The sequence below is a fragment of the Camellia sinensis genome, chromosome 2, assembly GCF_055761805.1.
Source record: "Camellia sinensis isolate YWXY chromosome 2, ASM5576180v1, whole genome shotgun sequence".
Lineage (NCBI taxonomy): Eukaryota > Viridiplantae > Streptophyta > Magnoliopsida > Ericales > Theaceae > Camellia > Camellia sinensis.
The window spans coordinates 104522615-104536663 of record NC_138962.1 but is presented as its reverse complement, the minus strand read 5'-3'; the positions used below and the strand labels follow the sequence as shown (position 1 = coordinate 104536663).

The window sequence follows — 14049 nt, the reverse complement described above, 5'->3', positions numbered from 1 at the left end:
CTCATATGTTAGCCAAAAAAAAAAATTAAATAAAATAAAATAGCCTATTCCCAAAACAACATTTAGTACCAAAAAAAAAAAAAAAAAAAAAAATCAATTTGTGATCATTGTATGAGAAATCAAACTCAAAATAAACTTGGATCACACACATAATATTCCTAATCATATTTATGTAATTTTTCTTTCCTTATACACGTTGCATTAACAAAAGCCTTAATTTTATTATAACGATATCGATATGATATTAACCCAGATTTTAATTTATTTTTTAATATGGAAGTACCACTTGTCTAATTTTCTAATTGTATAGCAGGTTCTTTTTCTCACCGTGTTTTTCTTATCGTCTTCAAAGGGTATATAGATCTGCACTTTCTTTATGGAAAAATTACTCATAAATCCCATTTTAGTAAATGTTACTCTAGTTAGTCCTAAGTGTTTTTTCTTAAACTATTTAGTCCTTTTTATTTTTGGTGTGATATATGTTTTTGATATATGATGTTTGATCATGTTGGAATCCCCTCAAACCCTTCTCTCTCCATCGCATACACAAACGCATCAATCGTCGCATCGAATAAATTATCATAAACCAAGTTCTCATCAATCTCTCTGTTCCTTCCCCGAAACAGAGCATAGTCTAGCGATACGAATTGTGGGCTGTTCGTGAAGCTGAAAAATGGGTACACATTGACCATCAATGGCGACCCAGTATCCTTCAAAAATTGCAGCAACGGACCCATTATTGATTGGTGATTTGGGTCGAAAGATGAGGCCGAGGGAGAGTATGAATTCATCAAAATCGAAGCTGCGTGAGATGTTGAGAGCTTGATTGTGTCTGATAAAACCAAAGTTTGAAGAGCTATGTATAGATTGTTCATGGCAGGGACTAAATAGGGTGCATAAAATGGGTCTTTGAGAAGGATTTCGTTGCCTACGGCAATGTACTTGATTTGGGTGGGGGAGATGTGGGAGAAGATGTTGGATTGGAGCCATTGGAGAGAGGGGTCTATGGTGGTGGTGGCGAGGGAAGGGAGGAGTTCGTTGGGGACTTCGATCATGAGGGAGATGCCAGTGCCGAAGAATGATGTGAGTGTATCGGGATCGGTGTTGAAGAGGTGGACGATGGTGATGATGTAGTTTATGTTTGGTGATGTTGTTGGTGTAGTTAATGTTGCTGATGTTGATGATGTTTTACAATGTTGGTGATGTTGATGATGTAGTTCATGTTTGATGATGTTGCTGATTTTTGATGAGGTAGAAGATGTTGTTGATATTTGATGATGTTCACAATGTTGGTGATGTTGATGATGTACGATGATGTTTTGATGATGTAGTTGATGTTTGATGATGTTGATGGTGTTTTATGATGTTGGTGATGCTGATGATGTTTGATGATATAGTTAATCTTTGATGATGTTGTTAGTGTAGTTAATGTTGCTGATATTCGGAAATGAGGGAACTCTAAAAAAGGCCTATAGTGAGCTTTTAACATTCAAATAGGACTTATTAGTCTACAAAATAAAAGGTAGGACCAAATGGTTTAACAAATTAAAATTTGGGATTTATTGGTGTTTTGCCCTTTCTTTATTGAGGGAATTTTGTGATAATATTACAAATTTTTTTTTTACAAAAAATTCCGTAAAAAATTAGGAAAATTTTCAATTTAGTGTGAGATTTTTTTAAAAAAAAAATACAGATAAGTGGTATATTATAAAACACATAATTTTCGGATAGGGTCACTAATGGGTAATTTCCCAAAAAATTATGTATAATTTTAGAGTGGTGTTTATAGCGATCCCGGTTGTCCCTTTACTGTTCTGTTGTATTCCAGACTCGGTTCGGTGGAGTTGGTAGTTGTATCTATCTTGTTGTCGTCCTTTAATTCAATTTGTTTGAGTTTTAGGATGTGTTGGGCATGTTTCGAACAGGTGGGTTGAACCATGGTCTAAAATCTTGTTGCCAGGTTTTTGGTCGTTCCGCTCGAGCGGGTTTCTTTACGCTCGAGCGGTAGCGCTCGAGTGGGTACTCTGGCGCTCGAGTGGGTAGTACTTTTTGGTGTAAGTTCTGGGAGGGAGAAATCCACGCTCGAGCGGACTGGTTTTCGCGCTCGAGCGGATGTACTTTATTCTTGTGTCTTGGCGCTCGAGCGAGCCTTCTTGCTCTCGAGCTTACCTAGTTTTTTGTTCTTGACGCTTGAGCGTTGTGTTCTCCGCTCGAGCGGAAATATGTTGTATATCAGTTGGCAGCTGGGCATTTTAAAATCACTTTTTACATTCTCTCTCTCTCTTACTTTCTAAAAAGCTATTTTGAGAGCTCCTCTCTCTAGAAACTCCATTCTCTCTAAGGTTTGATCTAGTTAGAGTGTCTCACTATCCTCCGGCCTTTCTAAAAGTGTGTTGATCATCAAGGGTTTCGTTTTGATCCGAGAATCGTTGTGTTTGGAGCATTTTCACTTTCTTTTCCTTCTCCGTTTGAGCTCTAACTTCGAGGTAGGGATAACCTACTCCTTCTCATGAGTTTTGTCTTTGAATTTTAGTATTTTGATGAGTTGGGGGTTGTTGGATAATTTTGAGAAAGTTTGGGCCTTTGTGTAATTTTACAAAAGTTAGGGTTTTGTTTATATGGACTTATATGCATGTTTGGCATAGAGAAATGAGATCAATATTGAATTATTGGTGAAAATAGAACCTTAGGGTTGTGATATTAATTATGAGAAATGCTCTAATTACATTGATAAATTAATTGGTATAATTAATTTGAAGAAAAGAATGATTAAATTGAGAATGTTGGAATTGGATGTGTATGGGATTAAAGGGTGTAGTTTGATTCGTTCATCGCTCACCTAGTTGAAATGTTGATTATATATCCATTTGGTGCATTTATTTTCAGTATAGAAATAACTGCTTTGGGCTATCGGTGGAGGATACTCTTGATTGTTGTAGACACTGCATGATGATTAGGCAAACTAAAACTAATCGATTGGGTATGCTATTGAATATAGAAACGGGAATAATACATTAATTCTATGTATTGATTGATTGTATATGATCTATGTTTATATACATGTATTGTGTGGGAGGAGATGGGGATGTACTCCACGGTTTAGGGGAAGATAGGGGATGGACCTCTAAACCAGATTTTGTGTGACATTGATACAGCACTACAATGTGTATCAAGTGTTGATTATGGAAGTGTTTGAATTGATTTGATATAGCACTAAAATGTATATCGGTATCAATTGTAAAGTATAGAAGTGATTCTATGTTATGTTGATACAGCACCGAAATGTGTATCTTTCGCAAAGTGTGGAAATGGTTTACGTGTTACTGATACAGCATTAAAATGTGTATCCCTCATGAATTTTGAAAGTGTTTTAAAGATGAGTCTAAATCTCATTAAGTTATTTGGCTAGGTGTTGAGCCTTGTTTTCAAACTCAAAATTGGAAAAGACATGGGAAATGAAATGTAACATGGACTTAATGCCATGAAATCGAATGTGATATAAGTGGATGTATCTGTATTGACCATCTATCAACTGCTAATCTTTTAGTCATTGTTCATGGCTGGTTTAGTGTATTTCTACTAGGCTGTGGCTCACCCTTTATGGGATATCATTTTCAGGTACAGGTAGCATGCCACCTCCAAGAACATAGCTTGGAAGGCTAGAGGCAGACAGACTGTTTTGTTTACTTTCTTTTGATGTATTACATGTAAATTCAAGCCAAGGGCTTAATATGTATTGAGTTAGCACTCTCCTTTTTGTAACCAAGTGTTAACTTGGAAAGCTATAAGCCTGTAGGGCATTTGCTTTTCTTGTTAACATGTAATACTTTTGTAAGGAACTACTCTGATGAATAGAAGAATATTTATCTTTTATACCAATGCATGTCTAAGTTGATTGGTTTTAATGTTATTATTTTGAGGGCGTTACAGTGTTATTAGCACCTCATAAATTATTTTGGACCCCCCATTTTTTTGGGCCCCACGTATAAATTTTAACAATCCCGTTTTGTAGCTCGAAACTGTGAGGCTTGAATGGACCAAGTCCGAAACGATGACGTTTTGGTTTTTTTTTTTTTTCTCGTTTTTTCTAAAGATGAAGAACATGAAAGTGAAGAAGAGGAAGAGAAGAGGGAGCTGGAGCTGGACAACTTCATCAACAACATCTTCATCATCATCAACATTTTTTTTTTTCAGATCCAAATCTACTTAGAAAAAAAAAAAAACAAAAAACAAAGTCTCAGATCTTCATCAACAACATCTTCATCAACATCATCATCATCATAATCAACAATTTTTTATTTTTTATTTTTCAAATCTAGATCTACTTAGAAAAAAAAAAAAAAAAAAAGAGAGAGAAAAAAAAAAGGAGAGAAAACAGAGTCTGAAAGAAGAGATCGGCAATACCCACCGGCGCCGCCACCATCACCGTCGATCATCTTTTCTCTTCCTCTTCTCTTCTCTCCTCTCTTTTCTCTCTCTCTCCTCTTCTCTTCCCTCTATCTATGTTCGAAAGAAAGAAAAAGAAAGGGAAAAAAAAAACTGCCCAAAACGACGCCGTTTTGGGCAGTCGGGCCATTCGAGTGGAAAGGATTTTCAGCTACGAATCATTTTTCAAATTTTAAAACCCTCAAAATTTCTTCCCCTCCAAAAAAATAGCAAAATTATCCTTGTGAAAACAGTCCACCCATTGGATGCACACCCCCCACACCCCAAAACAAACCCCTCTTCCAAAAAACCCTAGCAAAATCCACTAAAAAGAAGAAGAGCCAATGTGATTACTGTCTCTACAGCCTCATCCACCATTGTCATAGTATATGTTTTCTCTGTCTTTCTCTGACTCTCTTTATATATATACATAATTTCTTAGTTTTCTTGTAATAATTTCTTCTCTTGTAAAAAAAAAATTATAATAATTGGTTTTATTGGTAGATATTATAAAATTGTGAGTTCAGTAGAGAATTACACAACAATATTATCAAAGTTACGTGATGAATGAATAACTTTTGAACTTGGTAATGGATTTGGGCTACTTTTGATAACTTCTGCAAGTTTTAAAAATCTTGACCATTCAATGTGTTAAGAAATTTTCATGTTCGGATCAGCATTCCCGAACATTACTTATTTGTTCGGGAATGCCTTTCCAAACAAGTAAGTAATGTTCGGGCCTGTATTCCCGAACTTGAAAAAATGAAAACTTCTGCAAGCGTTAATAATTTTGACTATTCAATGTGTTAAGAAATTTCCATGTTCGGACTTGCATTCTCGGACATTACTTATTTTTTTAGGAAAGCCATCCCGAACAAATAAGTAATGTTTGGACCTGTATTCTGCCAAAGGGTTGTCACTATTACCGCCGGAATATTGCCATTGCCGAAGAAGTGTAAATAGTCAAATGGTTGCCGCTGTTACCACCAGAATATTGCCACCAAAGGATTTTCAAGGTTTTGAGGGTGGGTAGGTTTTGAAGGTAAGATTTGGGAAAGATGGATGGGTGGTGATGGAGGTGGATGCTCTCATAAATCCTAATTCATGATGTAGTAGGTGTATAGGTTTAATTGTGAGATGAGGTATCCCAAAATTAATGATGTCCTTTTCAATAATTTTATTTGAGATTATTATTGTAATAAAAAAAATTAAAAATTGGGAGGTCCAAAATAATTTATGAGGTGCTAATAGCAGCACTATAATTTTATGGTTTTTCATCTCAATCTTTGTAATGCCCAAAATCATAACAACTAACCACCTCTTGACATACGATGGAAAGAAATGAAAACTTACAAAATATTAACCCTTCATTGATTCTCATTAACAGTACAAAAGATGTCATATGCATGTATACATTCATAAATCCTAGATCATGAATCTATAGTATATGACATGTATGAATAACTTGAAACAGAAGGAAATACAGATAAGTTTATGCCCTAACGACTACATATTTCCAAGACAATACCTAGTTACAACAAAAGTGGGTCAAGCTCAAAACAGGTAAAAAGTCCGAGACTTGTACAAAATATATTTACAATAAAGATAAACAAAATGAGCATTCAGCTCCACGATCCTCCCAAGCTAAGTCCTTGACGGAGGCATATCATTAGCACTTGAAAGTTGGTTTTCACATAGGGTGAGCTAAAGCCCAGTACAGAATAATTGAACACACTATACAACGCTTAACAACATCATGTGGTGAATGCATATGCTTGCTATTTGCCAAAACATTAGACTTTCTCTTTCAAAACAATGCAATGCCATGATTATAAATCAATTCTTAAAACAATACTTTTCAAATCAGAAAACAAGGCGGTGGATGCACAACATTGGGAATCTCTAAGTACGTGTCTGCCAATAGGTTACACAAGTACTATCAAAGTCATTTTACCGGTACTAACAAGAAGGATTAGCACCTAACCGCTGGACTTTCACCAAGGACACACAGGCTAACATAAAATAACCACAGCCACACTCCCTAATCAGATTCACCAAGGTATTCACCCCTTCTTCTCAAAACAACACTTTTTCAATGTATAGATATGAAACAATGTTCAATACAAGATGTATGAGTAATCGGTTTCAATTAACCTAATCATCATTCAATTTCTACAACAATTAAAGTTATCCTCCACCGATAGCACAAAACAGATATCTCTATACAAAAGATAAATCTCCACAATAAATCATAATTTCATAATCTCAATATAGGAGTGATAATGCATATCTAATTCCACTCTCATCTTCAACAGATACATTCATTTTATCTTTTTAAAAACTCACATCTTTCCCTTTATTCTTAGGTCAAAACCAATTATTCCCAACAAAATATCTTTTACTTTCAAAACACATTTAAAAGAGAAATTTCCCATATTTCAACACCACTCAATAACATACTAATTTCCACAACATTTTCCCATAAACTCATTTGAAAGCCCCTCTTTCACATTTCCAAAACCAAACCAACAATCAAACCCACTACTCTTAAATTACTACACTTTTCAAGGAGCACATAACGAGGTTAAGAATCATACAAAGAGGTTGAAGAAATTCCTACCTTAAGAGTAAAAGAAGAGGAGAACAAGACCCAACTTTTGACGACGTCGAAAATGGAAACTTTCTTATTAAAATGTTCACCTTAACGAGCTTTACACTTTTCTTTAAAGCACTATGGTGGCGAGATCAACAGATATGGGTGTATTTGGGGTGTTTAGACAAGAACTAGAGAGAAAGAGTGAAGAAATTTGATAAAGTTAACTTTTAGAGAGAGAGATCAAAAAGTGACTGAAATATCTTTTCCCCGTACCAATATACGCACAGATCGCTTGAGCGACCAAAACACTGCTCGAGCGTAAGACATAAGGAGCTGCTAAAGCGAACAACTCAGGGCTCGAACACACAATGACACCCTCTTAGTAGTTCAAACCTGCAAGAGACCGCTCAAGTGACCAACCCATGCCTCGAGCAAAAACACACTCCTCCCAAAAGTTCAGATTGCAAGCACAGATACTAGAAGGAACCAAAGACCGCTCGAGCGAACCTAAATAGGAACAAATATGAACTCTTTTGAAAAAAAAATAACTTCCAACCTGTTCAAAACACAATCGAAAACTCTAAACAACCAATCCCATACTACAACAAGATAACAAGGAGTATAAAGAACAACCACGATTACCAAATCCCGGTCCAAAGAATACAAAACAGTCGGGCTTTAACCTGAGTTGCTATAATCTTAGGGTATAAAAATGTTATAATCACATCATTTTATACGAGTTTTATGTATAAAAGTTTTGTTGATAAATCATTTTATTTTGAAAAAAGTGGCAATATGAACAAGAATTTGTAAAAACGTAAAGGTTATCTTCATTGATTTACAATTCCCAATCTTTATTTGCTCCCACAACAACGACATAACCTGGGCGTGTGGAGCATATGACAATGGTGTACTTTTAAGTTCATAGACAAAGTGTTTGTAGATATACTTGACTGAATATTGGTCTATTCGATATTGATACCGATTAAGCTCTTGTTTGTCTATTCAAATTTGTCTCAAAATTTATTTATTTTTTAACCAAATTATTTTGTTTCTAAATTATTAGAAACATTTTCAAATTTTTGTCGCTAAATTTTTTTTCCCGACATGTTGGGATGATGACAAGAATCTCTAAATATTTTTTGTAACAAAATTTTTACTTTTTTATACAAAAGTTTGGTTCCTAAAACTCTTATATGTTATAGTAAATTTGATTTTTAAGTCGATCTTAAATGATTATAGTGGCTTAAATTTTTATAATGTAACCAAGTAAAATAATAGTAATTTTGGTGCTTGAAATTTTAAAAAGTTTTCAATTGTATTTAAGTTTGATTTGTTGAAATAATAAGCGATCTTGAATGCACTTTTAACAAGTTATAGTAACTTGATTCGTTTTACCCCAATATTCAAAATCTAACCATATGAAGTACTATTTTCCACAAACTTTCTTATTGCCCAATTACAACAATTAATTAGAAAACACAAACGAAAAAAATGCTAAGATATAAAAAAAAAAATTAGGCAATCAAATAAAATTTTTAAAAATTTAAGAAAAACTACCAAAAAGATTGCCTTTTCCAACAAACATGGAGTATGGGATAACCAAACCTTCATGTATGCTAAATATATTTATTTAGTGAATTTTTTTTATCAATATTTCAAAAAAGAAAAATCACATTTAGATTTTACTAGATGAGATGGGCCTAAAAAAAAAAAAATCAAAAAGCCAATTAAAGAAAGAAAAAAAAAAGTTAATATTTATTTTGTTGTAATGTTTTTTTTATATATATATAAATTCCTTCTAAATTTGACTAAATTGAAAAGTAAAAATTTTGACATAAATTGTTAAAAATTTCCAAAAAAGCAAAAGTTTGAAAAAACAAATGTAATATATTTGCACCATACATATTTTGTCAAAATGCTAGTTTGGCAAAGTTGTTTGTCTCACCAAAGGCTACATTTTAAACCGATTTCATCTCTTGGGTTTTTATCTCTCGTCTCACAACTCTTGAGGTAGGAATACTTTTACCCTTGTATATCTATATTTTGGTTTGAATATGTGTTAATTTCATGCTATAGAAGTGTGATTGGGATTAGATGATGATGTATATATGTGGACATAAATGGTGATGGCGGGTTTAGCCTTAAGATTTATAGAAAAAGTGATTAATTTTTAATGAGGAAATAGTGAACACATCTTCTATCTAGGCAAATGAAAGAATGAAATGAAAAGCCCTAATTGGCATGTAAAACCCTAATTAATATTCATGGGTCTTGATTGGTAATAGAAGGGAAATCATAGGTAATGTGAAATGTATTGAGATTCCTTGTTTTGGAATGAAATTTGAGTTTTGATGGCTTGTTTGTTGTACACTATTGAGGTGCTCACTTGCCCGGTCGTGTGAGGATGACAAATGTAGGAATGTTTGAGGTGTCCACGTGGCCGTTTGTGTGAGAACGAAAAATGTGAAAAAATTGAGTTGCCCATTGGCCATCCGTGTGAGGTCGGAGAAATATGGAAATTAGTTAAATAATGTGCATTGGATTATGAAATTGGGTAATTAAATGTTCATGGATAAGGAGTGTGGCAATGCATACTTTAAATCAAATGTTTATATATTTGGTTAAATGTATTCTCTACTATAGCGATCCCGGTTCTTCCTCCTTTGGTTGTTGTATTCAGACTTGGTTCCGTAGTTGTTAGTTGTGGTTTATATCTTGTTTCCGTCCTTCAATACTTTGTATTTGAGTTATAGGATGTTTTGGGCAGGATTGTTATAGGTTGGGTGTGATTGGGAGCAAATGGTTGCTGCCCAGGATTTTGGTCCTTCGCTCGAGTGAGACTTTTGTCGCTCGAGCGAGCTCTGTGTTTTAGAGCCTTCGCTCGAGCCAGGGTTCCTTCGCTCGAGCGAGAGTTGAGTTTTGTCTCTGATGGCTCAAGCGAGAAGTCCTTCGCTCGAGCTTATGTCTATGTCTAGTACTGGACCTGTAGGTTGCAATTCTTCGCTCGAGCGAGCTTTCCTTCGCTCGAGCGAGGGATGTCTATGTTTTGGGTTTCTTTGTTCGAGCGAGCATTCTATCGCTCGAGCATGCTTCTGGGTTGCAGACCTGAAGCTTCGAATTGTTGGCTCGAGCGAGGGTTCTTTGTGTCTAGTCGCTCGAGCGACCAATCCTTTGCTCGAGCGAGCCTGTGTTATATCAGTAGGCAGCAGCGGGGAACACTTCATTTTTTTCATCTCTTTGATTTCAAAACCCTAGAATTCGGCTCTCTCTCTCTCTACACTTATCTTTTCTCTAGGGATTGATCTACTTCTAGTGAGTTCCTATCCTAATCTTTTTGTAAGAAAGGTAGAGGGTGACTTGGGCTTCCTTTTAATCTGAAAGTTTGTGAATTTGGAGCACTTTGAGTTTTCATCATCTTCTCCTTTGGGCTTCTAATTTCGAGGTAGGGATAACCTACTCCATCTTATGAGTTTTGTCATAAGTTTTATGCATTTTGATTAGTTGGTGGTGTTTGGTAATTTTGGGAACAGTTAAGGTTTGGTTTTGTAATTTATAAAAAGGTGTTTTCAAATATTTAAACCCATGTGTGTATGAGGCCTTGGAAAAATGGTATTATTGTTGTTAAATTGGTAAAATCAAGCCTTAGGGTTGATATTGAGAAAGGGGAAAAATGCCCTAATTGTTGAAATAAATTAATTAGTATAATTAATTTGGGAAAATATGAAATTGAGTTGAGGATAATGAAATTCGGGAATTATGAGATTAAATGGTGTAGTTGGATAATTTAATCACTCACCTACGGAATTGTTGATATTTTATCTGTTGATAAATTTATTATCTGTTTAGAGAACTGCTTTGGGCTATCAGTGGAGGATAGTCTTGATTGTTGTAGACATTGTATATTGATTAGGGAAAACTGAAACTAATCACATTTGAATGTATCATTGAATATGACAGTTGAATTAATACAGCAAATATATGTATTGATTGATTATTGTATATGACAAGTGTTAAATACATTGTATATGCATATTGTTTGTGAGGAGATAGGGGATGTACTCCATGGTTTGAGGGGAGATAGGGGATGGATTCTCAAACCTGTTTGGGAGGAGATAGGGGATGAACTCCATTAGTACAGCAAATATGTGTACTTATTGAATTATGGAAGAGTTTCATTTTGAGTTGTTATCTCATTTGAATTGTTGTTATTGGAAGTAATTTTTAATATGAGATGCAGTCTCGTTTTATTGTTTGGCCAGGTTCTGAGCCATGTTTGTATAAATGGAAAGTTGGATAAGTAACGGAAAGTGGAACGTAACATGGACATAATTTTTATGGAACTGTATTGTGATCTAATTGGTTTATAAGTGTTAACCATCTATCAAATGCTATTGCTTTAGTCATTGCTTATATTTGGTTTAGTATATCTCTACTGGGCTTTGGCTCACCCTATATGGGACATCATTTTTAGGTCCATGTGATATGCCACCTCCAAGGACTTAGCGTGGGAGGTTCTGAGAGTTGAAGACTCCTTTTGTTGTTTTGTTATTTGATATTACATGTAAATTCAAGCCAAGGGCTTAATATGTATTTGAGTTAGTACTCACTTTTTGTATCCAAGTGTTGGCTTGGAAAGTTGTGAGCCCGTAGGGCATTTACTTTTGTTGTCAACATGTAATATCTTTTGTAAGAATACTCTGATGAATGGAAGGATGTTTTATTCTCTTATATCAATGTACGTCGAGATTGTTGGGTTTTATGTATTATTTTGAGGGCGTTACAACTTTGTATCAGAGCGTACCGGGTTTGAATACTTTAGGTACGTGAGAAGTGATTAGTATCACAATGGGTTTGTATCGCTTGTTAGAGATTTAGATGTAGTGTTATGTACTTATGTGATAACATGTTTATGTGGTTATATGGGTATGGGATTTAGTTTCTAGGATGTTGATTGGATCCTTGGGTTTCTGTGAGTCTTGTTGGAAAAGCACTTAATCAATGTTGTTTCTAACTGGAACTCTAGTAATGCCTCGGGAGTATCATTATCCAGAAATGAAATTCGTAAGTGTTTATGTGATTATGTGCTTACGTGGAGTGAATTACAGTTGTCCATTGCATTAGGACACGAGTGTTATAGCTTTGGCATATTTGTGAATGTGTTAACGTCTTTGTTACCTTTATTAGGATGTCAGGACGAGGACATGGTAGGCGTGGTAGGCGTGGTAGACTGGAGATGCCTATACCGGATGAGATTCTGGAGCAGCAGGAGGGTGTTGGTCAGGCCAATGTGGCCGAGCCAGTGGGTCAGCAGGCCATGGGTGCCTTAGCCCGTGAGATAGCAAGAGCATTCAGGGAATCTGTGGGCATCCTTAGAGCTAAGAATTAGGTCCAGGCCCAGATTGTTGATGCAGGGCCTTCTTTTCTAAAGAGGGAGTTTTTCCGGTCTAATCCGGATGAGTTTATGGGTTATCCGAAAGAGCCACTAAAGGCTGATGAGTGGCTCGCGCAGATGACTAAGACATTTGAGATGCTTGGCATCGAAGACGGAGCTTTGAAAGTGACCTTGGTGTCATTCCAGCTGAAGGGAGACGCGGGTCAGTGGTGAAAGTTTGTGAGGGGCCATATTGGAGGGACTTGGGAGGCTTTCGTTGATGCCTTTCAAGAGAAGTTTCTGTCTCCCGCTGTCAGAGAGAAGTTGAGAGATCAGTTCTGCCAGCTTAAGCAGCTGAGTATGCCAGTGGCTGAGTTTGAGGCCGCATTTACCAGCTTGTCCAGGTTTGCACCTGAGCTTGTGGCGTATGAGGAATGCCGTTGTCTGGAATTTGAGAAGAAGTTGAGACACGGGATCAAGACTAGAGTTGAGGGGTCCATGACCCGGGACTATGGGCGTCTTGTGGATGCCGCGACCCATATGGAGACTATGATGCACGAGGAGGAGGAGAGGATGAGGGGCTCCAAGAGGAGTCAGGATGGCCAGGGGGATGGCAGGAGGCAAAGGGGTTCTAACCCTCAGCAGTCCCAGGGTGCTTTAGCGAGGTCTACCTTTCCAGTGCCAAGTGTTGGTTCTGGGAGAGGCAATCAGGGAGACATTACCTATTTCAAATGTGGTCAGTTGGGCCACAAGTCTCCAGCTTGCTCGCAGAAGGGAGGAGGGCAGAGAGCAGCTTCATCTTCGGCTCGACCTCAGGGCTAGAGTCAGAGCAGAGGCCAGCCGCTCTCTTGTTACTAGTGTGGTCAGGCGGGGCACCTGAAGAGGTTTTTTTCCGCAGTTGAGTGTCACATCTGGTGCATCTGGTTTGAGGCAGACACAGAGCCATCAGCCAGCTCAGTCAGTTCAGGCCTCGAGGGCCAATCAAGGGGCTTCATCGTCCCAGTCTGCGCAGCAGTCTTATGCTCCTAGGGGTGAGCAGGTAGACCAGAGACCTTCTGGGCGCGTGTATGCTGTTACCACGCAGGATCTTGTACTGGCTCCATTTGTTATGAGAGGTACCTTTTTGTTTTATAACTCAGTTGCCAATGTGTTGATTGATACGGGTGCATCCCATTCCTTTATATTTGCTGCATTTGCATCTATTTTGGGGTTGGAGTTGGCATTGTTAGCATCTCCTATATGTGTTGTATCACCCGTTGGGGGTGAAATCATTTTGAAACAAGGGTGTCGGGGCTGTGATATAGAGGTCGCCGACCGCCAGTTTCCATTTCCTTTTGTAGTTATGGCTATGTCGGGTTTTGATGTTATTTTGGGTATGGACTGGCTATCGTCATACCGGCTGTTATCGATTGTTACTGCCAGAGGGTCACAGTTTGTACCTTGAGCGGGGATTGTTTCCATTTCTTGGGGGATCGGGTTGGTAGTGTTCTGCCACCGGTGTATGATCCGCGAGGGTGGAGTGAGCTTAGTGGGCTTCTTGCTAGCTTTATGAGTAGTGAGTGTGACGAGACCCAGATAGTATTGCTGAGAGTGGTTTGTGAGTATTCGAATGTTTTTCCCGAGGACTTTGTTAGCTTACCACCTCATCGAGAGA

At 37.0% G+C, this 14049-nt stretch overlaps 1 protein-coding gene across 1 annotated transcript in view; it reads right to left on the bottom strand.

Annotated features, from left to right (window-relative positions):
- Positions 1 to 503: 503 nt before the first annotated feature.
- Positions 504 to 14049, bottom strand: part of LOC114298551 (glucan endo-1,3-beta-glucosidase-like) — a 38222-nt gene continuing 24676 nt past the window's right edge. The window contains exon 2 of the mRNA XM_082912724.1: positions 504 to 1171. Coding sequence (XP_082768850.1) covers positions 504 to 1171 — 668 coding nt within the window. The remainder of the gene's footprint in view (positions 1172 to 14049) is intronic.